The sequence below is a fragment of the Branchiostoma lanceolatum genome, chromosome 11 (assembly GCF_035083965.1).
Source record: "Branchiostoma lanceolatum isolate klBraLanc5 chromosome 11, klBraLanc5.hap2, whole genome shotgun sequence".
NCBI classification, from domain to species: Eukaryota; Metazoa; Chordata; class Leptocardii; order Amphioxiformes; family Branchiostomatidae; genus Branchiostoma; species Branchiostoma lanceolatum.
The window spans coordinates 12,027,306-12,043,080 of NC_089732.1; the positions used below are offsets into that span (position 1 = coordinate 12,027,306).

At 41.3% G+C, this 15,775-nt stretch overlaps 1 protein-coding gene across 8 annotated transcripts in view; it reads left to right on the forward strand.

Annotated features, from left to right (window-relative positions):
- LOC136445451 (titin-like) overlaps positions 1 to 15,775 on the forward strand; it is a 113,427-nt gene that overhangs the window by 67,659 nt on the left and 29,993 nt on the right. For all 8 annotated transcript variants that reach the window (XM_066443491.1, XM_066443489.1, XM_066443494.1 and 5 more), the window contains one exon: positions 2,950 to 3,162. In XM_066443491.1, coding sequence (XP_066299588.1) covers positions 2,950 to 3,162 — 213 coding nt within the window. The remainder of the gene's footprint in view (positions 1 to 2,949; positions 3,163 to 15,775) is intronic.

A 15,775-nucleotide genomic window follows, 5' to 3' on the forward strand; every position in this document is an offset into this window, starting at 1 on the left:
AATAATTCATGAGACGGACAAAAGCCCATGCCGTCCCGCCCGGTGGGCGAATTACTCTGGGAAGTTGAACAGATTGGAAGGGGAGGGGGGCTGATCAATCAATTTAGACGGCTTCCCTGATTCTAAAACTATTCCGCTGCGTCATTACTGCAACGGCCGCGGAAAGGACGTCAGGAACACGCAGCATGATAAAGCAGGGACATGTTTTCCTGGAAAATGAATTGACAAATTGTTGTGACACATGTGACAGTGGAAGAATTCAGACGGCTTTCATGATTCTAAAAGTATTCTGCTGCCCCATTACTGCAACCGCCGCGGAAAAGATGTCAAGAACCTGCTGCATAATGAATCAGAGATGTTTTTTTCCAGGAAAATGAATTGACAAAGGCCTGTGACACATGTGACAGTGGAAGAATTCAGACGGCTTTTCCGATTCTAAAAGTATTCTGCTGCTACATTACTGCAACTGTCGCGGACATGACATAAAGAACACGCAGCACATCGAATCAGAGATTTTTTTCAGGCCTAGGAAAATGAATTAATAAAGGACTATGGCACATGTGACATTGGAAGATATCAGACTGCTTCCCTAATTCAAAACTGATCTACTGGCCCATTAAAAGAACCGCGCGGAAGGGACGTCAAGAACACGCAGCATGATAGAGCAGGGACATGTTTTTCCTGGAAAATGAATTTACAACGTGTTGTGACACATGTGACAGTGGAATGATGCAGACGGCTCTCCTGATTCTAAAACTATTCTGCTGCCTCATTACTGCAACCGCCGCGGAAAAGATGTCAAGAACCTGCTGCATAATGAATCAGAGATGTTTTTTCCAGGAAAATGAATTGACAAAGGCCTGTGACACATGTGACAGTGGAAGAATTCAGACGGCTTTCCCGATTCTAAAAGTATTCTGCTGCTACAATACTGCAACTGTCGCGGACATGACATAAAGAGCACGCAGCACATCGAATCAGAGATGTTTTTCCAGGCCTAGGAAAATGAATTGATAAAGGACTATGGCACATGTGACATTGGAAGATATTAGACTGCTTCCCTCATTCAAAACTGTTCTACTGGCCCATTAAAAGAACCGCGCGGAAGGGACGTCAAGAACACGCAGCATGATAGAGCAGGGACGTGTTTTTCCTGGGAAATGAATTTACAACGTGTTGTGACACATTGTGTTTTTTTCAATTTTTTTTTTTGGGGGGGGGGGGGGGCGCCGCGTATCTGCTTGGGATCCCGTATCCGCCGTGCCCCTGTGTCTGCTATAGACCCTGTGTCTGCTGCTGACACAGGGTCTATAGCGGACACAGGGGCACGGCGGATACGTGATCCCAAGCAGATACGCGGCGCCCCCCAAAAAAAAAAAAAATTGAAAAAAAACGCTGCGGGGAAAAGGACTGCAACGGAGGCTACATCGGCCCACCAAATTCGAAAAATACATATCTACCATAGAGACCATGGGCAGGAAAACATGACTCTTAACTGGAGGGCGCGGTGGGACCTAGTGTCATCATTTGAATGATCGATGGCCATGTAAATGGAAACAAAGAGAGATATCAACTATTCTATGGGCTAGATTGTCTCTACCATGACCTTGTCCCTGTGTGGCGTCAGAGATAAAATAGAATAAGTAACTCTATCACCCTTTGATGCATTTTTTCATCTTCAACATATCTTGGTCCTCCTTGATCATATAAACCACATTAGGTTGACCCCGAGAGTCTAATAGGTTTTATCACTTCGCTCAGCATTGTTGTTGACCTCGAGTGACCAATAGGTTTTACTACTTACTCGGTGAAAACTACGGAATGGTACTCTAATATGATTTAGACACTTAATCTTGCTTTCCCTTTGTTTTAAAGGCTGGTAGGTTAACTCTGTGGTTATCATTATTATAAGTATTATAATAGTTTATCATTCATATCCGTCTGAAGTCTTTGGCTGAAAGATTTGATTATAGTTACTTTTCAGTAAGTGTTATGGTCCTCCTATGTTGTTACAGACGACCTCCATCATTAAACACTATCTTATCAGGGGGAAAAAACAACGTTATTTTGTCTCTTCTTAGGCTTTGAAAATTTATTGTGTTTCCGGCTACCCGACCGATCTTAGAAAAAACCTGCCGACCGTCACCGCAGCCTTCTTTTTTTGCAAGGAACATACACGTTTTAGATCTGACATCTGAGTGATGAAATGCAAAACAGACTTCCTGTATTTCACGGCCTCCTGACGGATCAAAGCTTAACTTTAAACAGTTGATGCAAGATTATGTAGGAAACATTATATATATATGTGTCCAGTTCATCAATAAACTTGTCCTTGTACAATGTATATCTGTGAAATCACAATCACTTCCACCCTAACCTTGTCCCATCCTCATCTTAGGGGTCAGGGACTATGGTCGATTCCAGCACCAGCTTACTCTATCCTTCCATGTCCTCCGCGCTCTGTATGTAATCACAATATGATGTTTAAAATTCCAGTGCCCTGATGCATTATAGTTTCACATCATTACCTTCGCCCAGAAGGTTGTGTTTTTGGAAGTGTCTGCATCATCATCATCATCATCATCATCATCATCATCATCATCATCATCATCATCATCATCATCATTGTCGTTCTCATATGTATGCGTGTGTGTTTGTTTGTTTGTCGGTGAACCGAAAACCTCAAAATTACTAGATTTTGGGCCACCGGCTTATTACGGTGCTGCGGCGGAGCTTCCGGTTTTAATACCTCATGTTCTGGACATACTATGGTCGTGATTTAGTGACATATAGGATAATATAGCTATAGTTTAACAGTATTTGATGAATTTTCGTAAATCTGAAAAATAGCAGGGATCTCTAGCTACCCTTTTGTCTTCAGCGCCGTAATTAGAAAACATAATCTTTTTTTTTCACCAGGCCTTACCATTCTCCTTTTTTTTACACTAGATCGTATATTTGCTCGTGCAAAGAGCGACTACACCCCTAAAGAAGAGAACGAGTTACAGCTGCACGTGGCCGACGTGGTCCAGATCCTCAGCACGGAGAACAACGGCTGGTACTTCGGGTACTTACACGGCAGGATGGGCCTCTTCCCCGCCAACTGTGTCGAAATCATCAAGTTTGACAGCAGAAAACCCAACAAGCAACCCATCCCTCATGGTAAGTTTCGTCTCATTTTTTTTTTCTTTAAGATTGAGGAATCGAAAATCTGTTTGCTTTCCCATCCAAACACAACACTACCCCGAACGCGCACAGACGTCCGAACGCACACACACACACAGACACAGACACACCCACACTCATACATACGTTCATACACACAGATACCACGCCATGTACAAAGGAAGAGAAAGGGAGAGAGTCATTTTCTAATGGCAATGTACTTTGTGAGTTTGGCTATTTGACCTAGAGGGTCAAAGGGGCCATCAACGCACTTAGGTATCCATAATTTACAAATAGACGGGCGGTAGAAACGGACACAACGGTTTCTAGGCCATCTACGAATCATGAGCTACATTTAAACATGCCAGGGCGACACAACACATTCCTATAGAAATGTTTTGTATGGATTATTTCTCTTTCAATGTGAAGAGGCAACCGCTATGGGATGTATCGGTAAGTGCCTCTCCCCATCCTGCCATAAGGTTGCCCGGACCGAGCTGACACAGAATCTAACCAATGCTTTGGTCAAAATTGATAAAGGGGCCCGGTCGACTTGTTTACGGGCAGTTTCTTTGCAACTTTCGGGCGTGACCCCTACGTAGCCCCGGGGGTCACCTAGTGGCAACTGGGGTATTTCTGGGCACGGCCGGACCCTTGGATTTTTTCAACTCGGAGTTAAAATCAACAAGGGACCCGGTGATCCAACAGACGCAGTAATCTTATCGCGAAGATACATAGAGGTACTCCTAGGCGTCCGGTAGTCCAACGGTAGAAAAATGTGGCTTCAGAGCCCGGCCGGACCCTCGGATTTTTTCAACTCGGAGTTAAAATCAACGAGGTACCCGGTGATCATATAGACGCAGTAACCTTATCTCTATATCTAGCGGTACTCTTAGGCAGTCCACCGGTAAAAAAGAAATGTGGCTTCAGATCCCGGCCGGGGATCCACCCCCTATAGGCACCGGTGACCACAGCATTACACCGACACCCGTCATAAATAATGCGGTTGGACGGGTAACCGGTCACCGAGTTCAAACTACTCCGTCTCACGTGGTTACCGGGGTTTATACATAAACGTCCCCAGCGATCAATTTGGGACGTTCCTGCTGCTACCTGATCTCAGCCGAAGGTAGGTTGTGACTCCTGTGATGGGCAGGGCAAGGGTATGATGGAGTCTTCGATTCCCAGGAGATCAACAACAGCGATAATGCCCTCAACCTCACTGCCCTTTTGAAAAGGGTATTTTGTATTCAAATATAGAAAGTCAAAAGGTCAAATGATTTGTTTACGGCAGCTTTCTGTGTGCGTTTGAACAGAAATACTACTTTGAATGATATACTTGCGGGACAAGAGAGTTGAGGTAGCTGAAGTAGCAAGCGTCTTTATGTTGAAATTATGCTGGTGTGATGCTTCTTTTCACATTGCTAGATTAATACTCTCCCAATGGGCTTTGAAATATTGATATAAAAGAATTGAAAAAAAATCATACATTTTCTTCATTAGGAATCAAACAATGATTAGTACAAATGTAAATAAAAACGTCTGAGCCACTCTACTATCCCTGCCAATCACTACACTGGAATGCAATTCTTCACTTTTGATTGGTGCAGTAATAAAGGTTTTCTTGAATCACTCACTTAAATCACGAACCAAGTACTGTTTTTATAAAGCTTTTATTTGAGATTTGTCACAATCAGGTAAATCAGCAAGTAACCAGAAGGATGTCTGATTTTTTGTATCTTCTCAATAACATTATGCAATATATATATAAATGGCATTGAGTAACCCATTCTACATGTGATTACCAGTACGATAAGGTATAGCAACTAATGATTTGTAGTGGAGAAATCAGTGTTCCAGGAAATTCATGTGTTGTTAGGCAACGATCCAAGCGATATAGCTTTGCAGAGGGAATCCCAACGGTAAATCAGCAGCCAAACAGCCTGAAAAGCAATTAGGAAATGTACTTTCTTAGCTTCAACATCAGCCCAACGCTTAAACGATTTTTGGTTTGAACAAATGGTGACGTTGATTACGCCTGATCAGAAATGCATAACTGCGTGGAAGTATTACATTCTGTTTATTTACTTCAATTACTTCTATGTTATTTCTATAGCCAGATCGTACCGACGGTATTTCAATGTTGCCATAGGCGTAGAGATATGATCTTTGATTATTGTGAGATATTGATTAATTTAATGCCTTACTCAGCGTCCTTGGAAGCTCTTTACAGACCGGCTATTTCTGAAATCTAAATTGCCATTCTGTTGTCAAACACCCTTGGGTTTTTGGAAATGCCACAATATGCAAATACGTATCGCATGCTTGATTGTTAAGCTTGATGTCGTGGAATCTCTTTTTTTTTAAAGATGCATCTACTGCTGATGACTTGGTAACGTAGACATGAATATGACGGATAAATATTAACTGAACATCTTTTTTTGGAGTAATCAGACCTAACTTTTGAAGCAGATTGCTGAAAATTACTTTAATATCCATTAAACTTGTTTTAGAAAATAGTTTCATTATTTCCAACCGTTCTCTCGCGCTGACTGCAACAGATCTGTTTTGTCCTTTCCTTGGGACAGCTCCCAAAAGACAGCACAAAAACTCATCTGCAGCAATTTCAGTGACTTTGAGGGATATATTCCATAATTAGAACCGAGTACACGAAACGCCTAATTGTCCAAAATGTATTGTATGTCCCAAGATTGAAGACGGCTCTTTTGTGACGGTCTTCATTAATTCTGCCAATTTTCAGCCCGCGCGCGCCCGAGACTGCCAAGGAGACGCGCGGACGACGTTAATCAGTCCGGCAAACCCACGCAATCATACAGCCAGCTTGTTCCGTACGTCTCTAGAGAAACATTAAGAGGCAAAGACAGAATTGCAATCCTCACACCACCAGGACTAGGATTGTTCAGTCTAAGTAGAGGTCTTATATTGAGTACACTTCTACGTGCCATAAGGGATGATAGACTTAGAACTGCCATCCCTGTTTAAGAATTACGCTCTTTGTGAATATTTTACTTAACGTCTATAGAGAAACATTAAGAGGAAAATACAGAATTTCAATCCTCACACCATCAGGGCTAGGATTGTTCCGTCTAAGTAGGGCTCTAAAATTGAGTACACTTCGTGCAATGAGGGACACTTCCCTTTGCTGATGATAGACTAAGAACTGCCAACCTTGTCTAAGAATCACGATCTTTGTGAATATTCTACTTAACGTTTACCCAGGCAACTTGATTGAGAAACGTCTGGCCGCTTCCAGAATCATATCCAGTTGCTCGAGTAACCAAGTTGTATCTTATCACCTGGATGTCTAAATTTCTTCTACGTCCATTACTTAACGTAGTTTCTTGTTTGTTTGTTTCTGTTTTATTTAGCCAACTCAGTGCACTACACTTCTTTTTAGTTTTTATATCTTTCTGGACGGCAAATTGAATTTTTTAGTCGCGCTGTAGTGAACGGAATGCCAAAATGGTGTTGTATTAGAATGCGTATTTTTACATCTAAAAAGCTCGACTGATGTCCTGATCGTACAACCATGCATCTTCGCTATGCGCCAGTAAAGCCAACAACGTTCAAAGAAACTCTTCAGCAATGTTTATATTGTTATTTTTGTTACTTTTTGTTGATTAGCTTATGTTATCTCCTTGTTTATGTTATTGAGTCCGTGTATGTTGTTCTGTACAGGGCACGCCTTCAAAGCAGTGTGGTTAGCGTCCTACCCTGTATAAAGAAAACAGAAATAACTATAAAAAAATAGATGCCGCATATTAGGAATAATGACTCCCAGATTCAAAGTCGTGAATGTATTTCTTCAGTCTTCAAGTTGGTAAAGTTTCTATTTCATCAACGGTTCCACTGCCTGAATCATACTCTTTTGATCACCAAGAATGAAACGCTAAGAAAAACAGAAAACAAAGAAGAGTGGAAAAAAATGGTTGCAAACTAGATCATCTGTGGTGCTCCAACGGCGGAATAGTAAGACTAAGGGATAGAGACGAAGAGAAGTGTTTTACCCATACCAAGAACACAGAGTTATAAGTCTTGATGAAATCTACGTTTAATGGTGCTCAAGCGGTAGAGACTGATAGCTTGACGTAATGGCAGTGATGAGAAGAGCCCCTTCAACCAATACAGCAGTAAACTAACCGTTGCAGAACAATACCCGCGCGCCTTAACGACTTAACGAAGTATATTATTTAGAGGTAGATCCTTGCTGCAAGAAGCCTTCGAAGAGGATTTCCTATAATGGACAGTCAATCATAGCGAAGAGAGAAGCCTAATGAAAACGTTCCGAGCTCCTGGCGTCTTTGAAGACTTACCAAAGGAGTCATTACTGCTTCATCTGTAGTAATGAACCTGACCGAGACCGCTTAACTCATTTTCCGTGCCGGAATCATCAATTCCGAGGTCGTTAGGTACAAATATCGAGAAAGTTCAGGGCGCCTTGTGGATTTCTGGAACATGGTGATAATTCAAGGGATGAAAATAATCCGTTGCAACTTGAACTTTACTTCTCCTTCACTCACATGAGTATTGAATCTGCTCCCTAAGAGGACATGATGAAAAGAGACGTCATTTGTGGGTTACTGATTTACGACCCTGGGGGTGTAGTAAATGATGATGATATCAGTCGTTAGCAGTTACATTCGACGAAGTGTTAACATTACAAATCAGTTTCGCTGAGTTGCGGAACATGGCAACCATTGCACGGTATTTCACCGCAAACTGGTCGGTAATGTCGTAAAATCACGTTCACCCAGTTATGTCGTAAAATCACACATTCACCTTGTAGCATTCATTGAATATTTCTTGATGAAGTGTAACAATCTTCACCAATTTTGTACGGATTTGCGTGGGCTTGAAAATTGCAGACACGCAAGTACATGTTGCATAAGCACAATACAAAAGTTACTTGTCAAATTTAGACTTGCAAATTTTGCCAAACTTACAGAAAAAATCTTTTACTGAGGGCCTCTCGGGGAATTCAACTTTTCTTTCTAAACCTTTAATTTTCATATTTATACTAGGCTCGGATATCAAAGCAAGGCCCGGCCAGGCTGCGTTAAGGAACGAAAATGAACGTTTTTATCCAGAAATACACACAGGTTTGAACATGATATTAAAAAGTTTTTACGTGCATTTTATTCCCCTAAACTGCACGACGGATTCCCGCTTAGAAAATGACCTTGGCATTAGCTAGTCGTGTGTAATGTCAAGGGCATCGTCATAGCTCGCCATCCTTCGTAATTCAATCCATTCAAGAAAAATGACAAAGCAACATTGAAGTCTTTCAGCCCCTGCTATGATCCACAAGAGAGGAAAATCGTTCGTAGTGATTACATCTATATTCAGGCTACGTACAGTAGCGTAGAATAGCGTCGCACTCGTAAAAGTACTGCTCATTGCGTGTTTATAGGTCCATCCTTTCTCAAAGTCATAAAAAGTAAGAACTGTGAAGAGAAACATGATAGATAAGACAAGTAAAACCCTTTTGAATCCATGCGCACGGAAGGCCCAAAGTTTGAAATGTGCTGGAAGGAGCTATAAGCTAGCAACGTATAGCACTGAGCCAAAATAATTACAATAATATTTCAAACGGAATGAAAGTACTTTCATTTCAACGAAATTTATCATTTCAAAACAAGCGTGTGTGTTGCATTACAAACTGTTACGTTTATCAAATCCGGTGATTTCTAACGTTCGTGTATCTATCTCAGTTTGTTGAGAAGATATTTGGAGCAGCTCTGGAATAGATATTCACAGAGTATTTGGACCGGGAGTACAATGTAGTCCGATGGTTTGTACATTAGTCTCCTGTAGTATAATTTTCAGTATCATTTCTATCTTTTTGACACCATTGCACAATAATAATCAGGAAGGCCAGCAAACAAGATTAAGTTATTTTCATAAGGCAACCTACTGTTATTTCAGTGAATCATATTTTCTCGTTCATAGATTTATCTCCATGATGTTTGCGTCATTGACACAGTATTATGATTACAAAATATGGGGCCCTACTGTGCCTTGGGATATTCGTTCATCTGAAGTACAGCCAGCAGATACCCATCTGAGTGATCATCATAGCTTGTCGTTTATCTCTCATCTGAGTGATGAGGCTGTGGAAGTGCATTTTGACCTGCTCGAGTCACTTCAGGCCTTGATCACTGAACCCCCATTTTACCGTCTCTCATGAGAACGGATCCATCTGTCCACACCCAGGCCACATATAGATGGGAAATAACGTCGCATTGCGGTCAGTCGTGTGGGCCAGCTGTAACCTTCAGACATGCCCTTGGCTGTGAAGGAACAGCCGTTTTCGGTAAACACTATGCAATCAACATTATTGATTCTTGACTTCTCGCTCTTGGGGTTTGTCACCCAGGTAACTAACGGCTATCTGGGGATGCCCTGTGCTCCCTAACGGTGCCATATTGACTTTATCTCTTTATTGTCACATTTACTATTTCCTGGTGCCAAAACATACCAAAAGGAAAGTTTGAAGAATCCAGACAATTGTGGTAAGAATGGGAAATACCACTGTTTATGTATAGTCAGTTACAAAACGCTGACTTAAGCGTGACCTTTGTCAATGGCGATATGAAGCCCCCCTCCCTCTTTTATGCTTTATGAATGGCGCTTTGGCAATCAGTATTTGGAACATGATGAATTAGTATCACCCATACTTAGAACACGCAGATGATCCTTTTAGCGATCCCGCTAATGAGAGAATAGCACGAACATAAACAGGATTCATAATTATATTTTTGCGGTACTGGCAGTCAACACTGTCCAACGGATTACCCTGAAAGATGTTGCGGTACCTGGATGTTTCGATAGGACTGAACCCATGTAATAGACAGTTTTACGAGATCTTGGGTCGAAAATACTGTTTCTTAGCGCAAGGCATCGCAGAACTCGTGAAACTCCAAATTTAAGCAGTACTTCATTTCCCGGATTTCATTATCTGTTGCGTTTCGCCCTTAGCTTCCTGCAGGTTCGTTGTACTTACGCTCATCCATCTACTCAAGTTTATGCGCCCAAAAGGCGCTGTTAAGAGATGCTGATCGAGTATTTACTACAGCTATAGTGCTTCTACAGCTCCCCGAGCTACATGTGGTAACGGAGCAATCTGAGCACCCGCAGTTGCTTCCAACGACCTGAAAGAAACTCCTGGTGCGATACTCAATATGCAACACGTAGCGCTCACTCAGGTGAAAGTCGTAAAATATGACAACAAATTCCCTTTGCCCCAATTTATCACCAACCCCAAGAAAACACACACAAGCTTTTAACTGTCGCAGTTTCTTTCCTCACTTTAAAGTAATATTTAAAGTAAGTTTAACGTTACGTTGGCAAGGAATTTTCAACAGCATTTCCTTGGTCTCTAGGTCTGTCAAACTCGTTTTCCATTTCTTGTGAAATAATAAGTTGTGAAATTTTACAAAATGAGAATCCTATACTGTGACCTTTACCTACATACCAGGTCCCAAGGCGTGCTAAGTGTGTAATTTCAAATGACGTCAATGGCCAACGGAGCTCGTATTTGAAATTGCCTGGAAGGGTAACTGTGATCAAGGGTGCCTTAGGGTTTTTGTGTAAGTGTGTCTTATTACTGGAGGGCATATAGAATGGCAGCACCCCTTTAAATAGCAGGACATTACAAAGAAACCTATTTCGATGGTTTTAACCTTTGGCTAGCACACTGGCTGTCTCTTGAAATCACTGTGGTCGACGGTATTTTGGTATTAATGAGCTATACCGTAGACAGACAGGAGAGCGCAGTACTGTCATCTTGCATTCAACGTGTAATTCAAGTCTTTTACTGTCGTCTACTAGTTTGATAAGTTTTCCAGACTATGTAATGATATGGAAATACACTGTCGGTAAAACTGACATCACGTCCTAGACAAATGAAATGAAGCTGTAATTGATTTCTCTATTCTCCAAGCAGAGGTTTCGATCGGGGGCTAGGGGTGTCAGGAATTTTTAAATCTGCCCTTCCTTCGAAAAAATAGATTTTCCCGAGATTAACTTCATCTGTAGATGTCATAACAGGGACAATGTCACTGTGCACAAAATCCAATATTTTATCATGCATTGTTTGTATACATATGATCAATAAACAAGTACGTCTAGGATGATCACTTCAGATCAAACTTTCCCTCAACAATAAACCAAATACATGTTTCAGAATAGCCATATTCTCCACTGAAAATGAGTGTTGTAGACTTAGGAAAATGCAGTTTATGACTAACTTCGATGAAGGTTAAAAGTCATCGTAGTAAGATACGCAACGTAACCGTCACTAAAGTAACTGGGTAATGTTGTAAATGGTCAGACCATTCACAGTCTTCGGGGGGGGGGGGGTAGCTTAATAGGTCATCATAGGTCACCTGGTTTACCTGATTGCACATAGATTGTCGCATTTATCGCAATAATACTATGGCATAAAACCTTATTTAAATGATATTCTTAGTTTATATTTATTATATACATTTGCTGAATAATATCTGCTCACTGCTCTTGTATTGAATACGTCCTTGATAGCATTAGTAAGATATTAGATAACTCTCCATGTAAATTGCTAGTTTACAGTATCCTACCACCTCATTATAAGGTTACTGCTAAAATTGTATGGATTTTTTCGAATAAATCTGTTTTCCCCGCGATATACCCCTTTTAATGGATTCTTGATAGCATTAATAAGTAATTTAATAACTCTCTAGGTAAATTGCTAGTTTACAGTTTCCATCATAAAGGATAAGCCCACAGTCTGGTTAAAGCGTTACTTCTAAAATTGTATGGATTTTCTATGATTTTTCATACATTTCCTAAAACATGTTTCCTTGTTTTTAATAAATTATTGATATATTAACAGGGAATTACATAGCCCTCAATGTAAATTGCTAGTTTACAGCTTCCGTCCTACAGGAATAGCCTACAGTCTCGTTATAGGGTTACTGCGTGACGAGTACAGCTGTCGATATTTTGGTAAGCCTGAATTTTTCATGTGGTGGAAACGTGACGCCCGAGGAAACTCCATCCCATTTATCCACCATGTGAAGTGCTGGGAGCGACCCTTAAGTACTTTGGCGGATTGATATATCACCAGATTTACACATTTTAGGGGCATAAATCAGCGTGAGTTGAGGCCAGCGTGACTGACACATATTCATGTGTTTGGCAATACCAAAGGAGAAACCGACAGCGCTCATTTGCAGGTAAATGCAGAAGGCCCCACAGAACCCTAGAAAAGTAACATGTCACTCGTTATATAATGCATGATAGTTTAGGATGGGTGCAAGATGGCAAAATTTTGTGACTTTTCAATATATTTTAATGAATTTCCTGAGATTTCTCAAATCCCCTTTAAAAAATATCCTCAAAATGCAGGGTTTTTTTTTTTTTCAAGTCAAATGGCAACGAGCTCATTCGATATACATGACGGTTCAAACAACAAGGCTAACATACATGAAGCATCTACGTACGAATTCCTATTGCTGGGCATACCCCCACACCATCTATGTAGTTGGTAAAGGTTCACCGAACCCAACTCGCATCCTAAGCACCATAACCAAACGCCCTGCGCAGCCTTCAACACCGGAACACTAAGCCTAGCTGGAAGCTAAATGAGGAGTTACGCTGAAATGGGAACCAAAAATGCTTCTCTACACGCTTAAAATATTGATTTGGTTATTGATGACATTGGATTACTCACAGTACTCCACTCTCTGTGCTAACGGAAAAGAATTGTGTTGGAGATCTATATTTCATTCGCTTGCACATCGACGATAAGACATAAATATGTGCTGCTTATCTAGATCTAATGTACCGTGTACTATTCAGCTGAGTCCCCACTTTGATCTGGACGATTTGGGATGTCGTTTAAATAACCGGTTACCTGAATTGGCAAAACGTGAGTGTTTGTAAGACCGTCATTTGTATCACCATTCCAGCCTCGTCTACAAGTCACCTTGTTGGTGAATCCAGGTATCAAATTTAATTTCACACATGCAGGCTAGGAAAGGATTATGGCTGAATAAGGTAGTAGTCAAGTTATCGTAAGGGGAGGGTGAATGTACGCAAACGTTGCCCGAGGTGGTGTTTCTGGAAGACCAAGTCATTGTTCGTAACGTGGTGAGGATTATATACATAACATGCTAGTACTCCTTAGCGACGTTTTGCCTTTAGAACGCTGTAACTTATTAGTTACGCAACGGTAGGGTCTGTTGTGGTGAAAACATTCGTTCAAGCAGTATGTGAAACTGTTTGTCAGGCAGATTGGCAATAATAGCAATGCCATCAACATTCCGTCTTAGTCTAAGAACTAAATCACACACTAGTTAACCAAGCTATCTCATGAGCGTTAAAATGATTCCATTTATGTTTAGTTTACTGATTGTGCTTCAAATATTAATGGACTAAAATCAAATTGTGTACAATTTATGCAGTGATGTAGTCGGGGATGGATCAGCGTCACTTTTATGTTAGAATACTCTATAGCAAAGATGAGCTGCTTGTGGTGCTGGTATATTCGTCCAACGAATTAACTTTAAGTGCCTTGCAAATAGAAAAAGAAGTGCACTTGGGATCCGCCTTTATAATACAGTTGACACAGAAAAAGTCTGGGGTAGCACATTAACACTTGAAAATGAAGCGACGTAAGCTTCTCAAAAGCATTGGACCTGTTGCAGAGGCTGCTTGTTCATTTCGTGCATTCACTCTCATACTCTAAGTTCGTTTCAAACTTGTAAAAGCAGTGCATTTTGAATCCACTTTTAGCTGCCCAGGGAAAAGTTTGAAAGAAACACATTCACGAACACTTTAAAACGAAGCGACGTCAACCGTCGAAACTCATTGGACCTCTTGCAGATGCTGTTTATCCCCTTCGTGCATTCCTTCTCTCCCAATAAAAGCCACATGATGTTCGGGGATCGCAGTGAGCCGCGGACTTATGTTGGACGCCATGATGGATTACAGCACGCTATCTCTTGTGTCAAATCTTCGTCACACCTCCTAACGTTACAGACACGCTTCCATTAGTAAGATCTTCGGCTGAATCCGTCTTTGTGTCTAATGGCGTACCTTTGAGGTCCCGCCGGCTCCCCGGGTCTCAGAGCTCACATCATGGCCGTCTCTCTGCGCAAGCGCAGGGTCACGTGACTCCCACCTGTCGGCTACGATGGCGATAAGGCGCCACGCAGAGGAATTCTGGGTAACAAAGGAACAGGTCACGTGACAAAGCTGAATACAAAGATGGCGGATATCTTCTGAAAGCTTCTCACCACAGCTTCTATTCGTCTTGCGTAATAGTTTAATTCCCTGTGTTCAAAAGAAACTGAAAACCACGCACCGCCCACACCGATGACCTACGTGTCAAAATCGATGCTTGCGTCTCTCCGCTAACAAAGCCGCAGCAATGCGTGGGGGCATCCGGGCATTATCTTCATCATGGCTACACATTCTTCAACTAGATAAGTCCTCCGTCTTTCTGACAGGACCATTTGTTAACTTCTTGTCCTCGCGTCCTTGCATGCCTCAGACTGACAAACCACTGGGGTTAGAAAATAAAGTCTTATGAGCAGCCTAGGTCACTGTTGTACAAGAGTTCCTTTTAAGAAGAATAGTCAAAGCATAGCAAACCTTCTGTGTCTATAGAAGTTGCATGAGTTTGATTGATAGTAGTTGTAGGAAAGACGACAAAGATTTATCATATTATGCGAAAACATTTTATGAAAGACATAGCTACTTACAAAAACTGTACATTCCATTTTAAAGTTTTGGTGGCTTTAGAAGAAAAGAGCTAGGTATTTTGAGGATGGCTGTTCACTGTTGTACAGCAGTACTTTCCTATCAATCGAGGAAGCCAGACTTCTTGTGAGTCTGATCATTTATTTTCTCTGTAGTAGATGTATGATTGCAATAAAGGTTCTAGTAAAACAATAGAAGCGTGTTATCTTGAGGGCTATTTACAGCAACTCTATATTCGATTTCTATTTGAACTGAAAGGTCCTCGAATTCTTAAGTGCCTTCCCTGCTAATAACGATAACATTACGGTGCTTCATCCTCCTATCTGGCATGGTGCTTTTAGATTAAGAATTGGGGCGCATTGTCCAGCAAAATTAATGGCTAGCCCTCTAAATAATGGTGCCCACAGACTTGTGTGAAAAGGAGATACCGGCTTACTTCACGGATCGCAGGTAATTGAAAACATTCTTCACTCTCAGAGGCTACGCAATGCTTGGCCTTTCCTTTGTATGGAGAGACTATTTTCCGCCTCATTTTCTGAACAAATCACATGCAATAATGCCTCTTTTCATTTCTGATGATTAGAGGAAAAGATAATTTATAACCTTCAGTTGGGTCACCTCGACACCTTCAAGTCCGGTAAGCTATCTTTCCAACTAGTGCTACGTGCCGGCACTGTGTACCGGTACTGTACCGTAAAAATTGATTAGGTAGAGGTCCAAAATACCGGATCATGAAGTACCGGTACTGTACCGATATAAATTGACACCAAGTATGTGCTTATTTTGTGACTGATTTCCTGATCTCATGGCCTCAAGCAACACCAAACATGACCAAAGTGACACA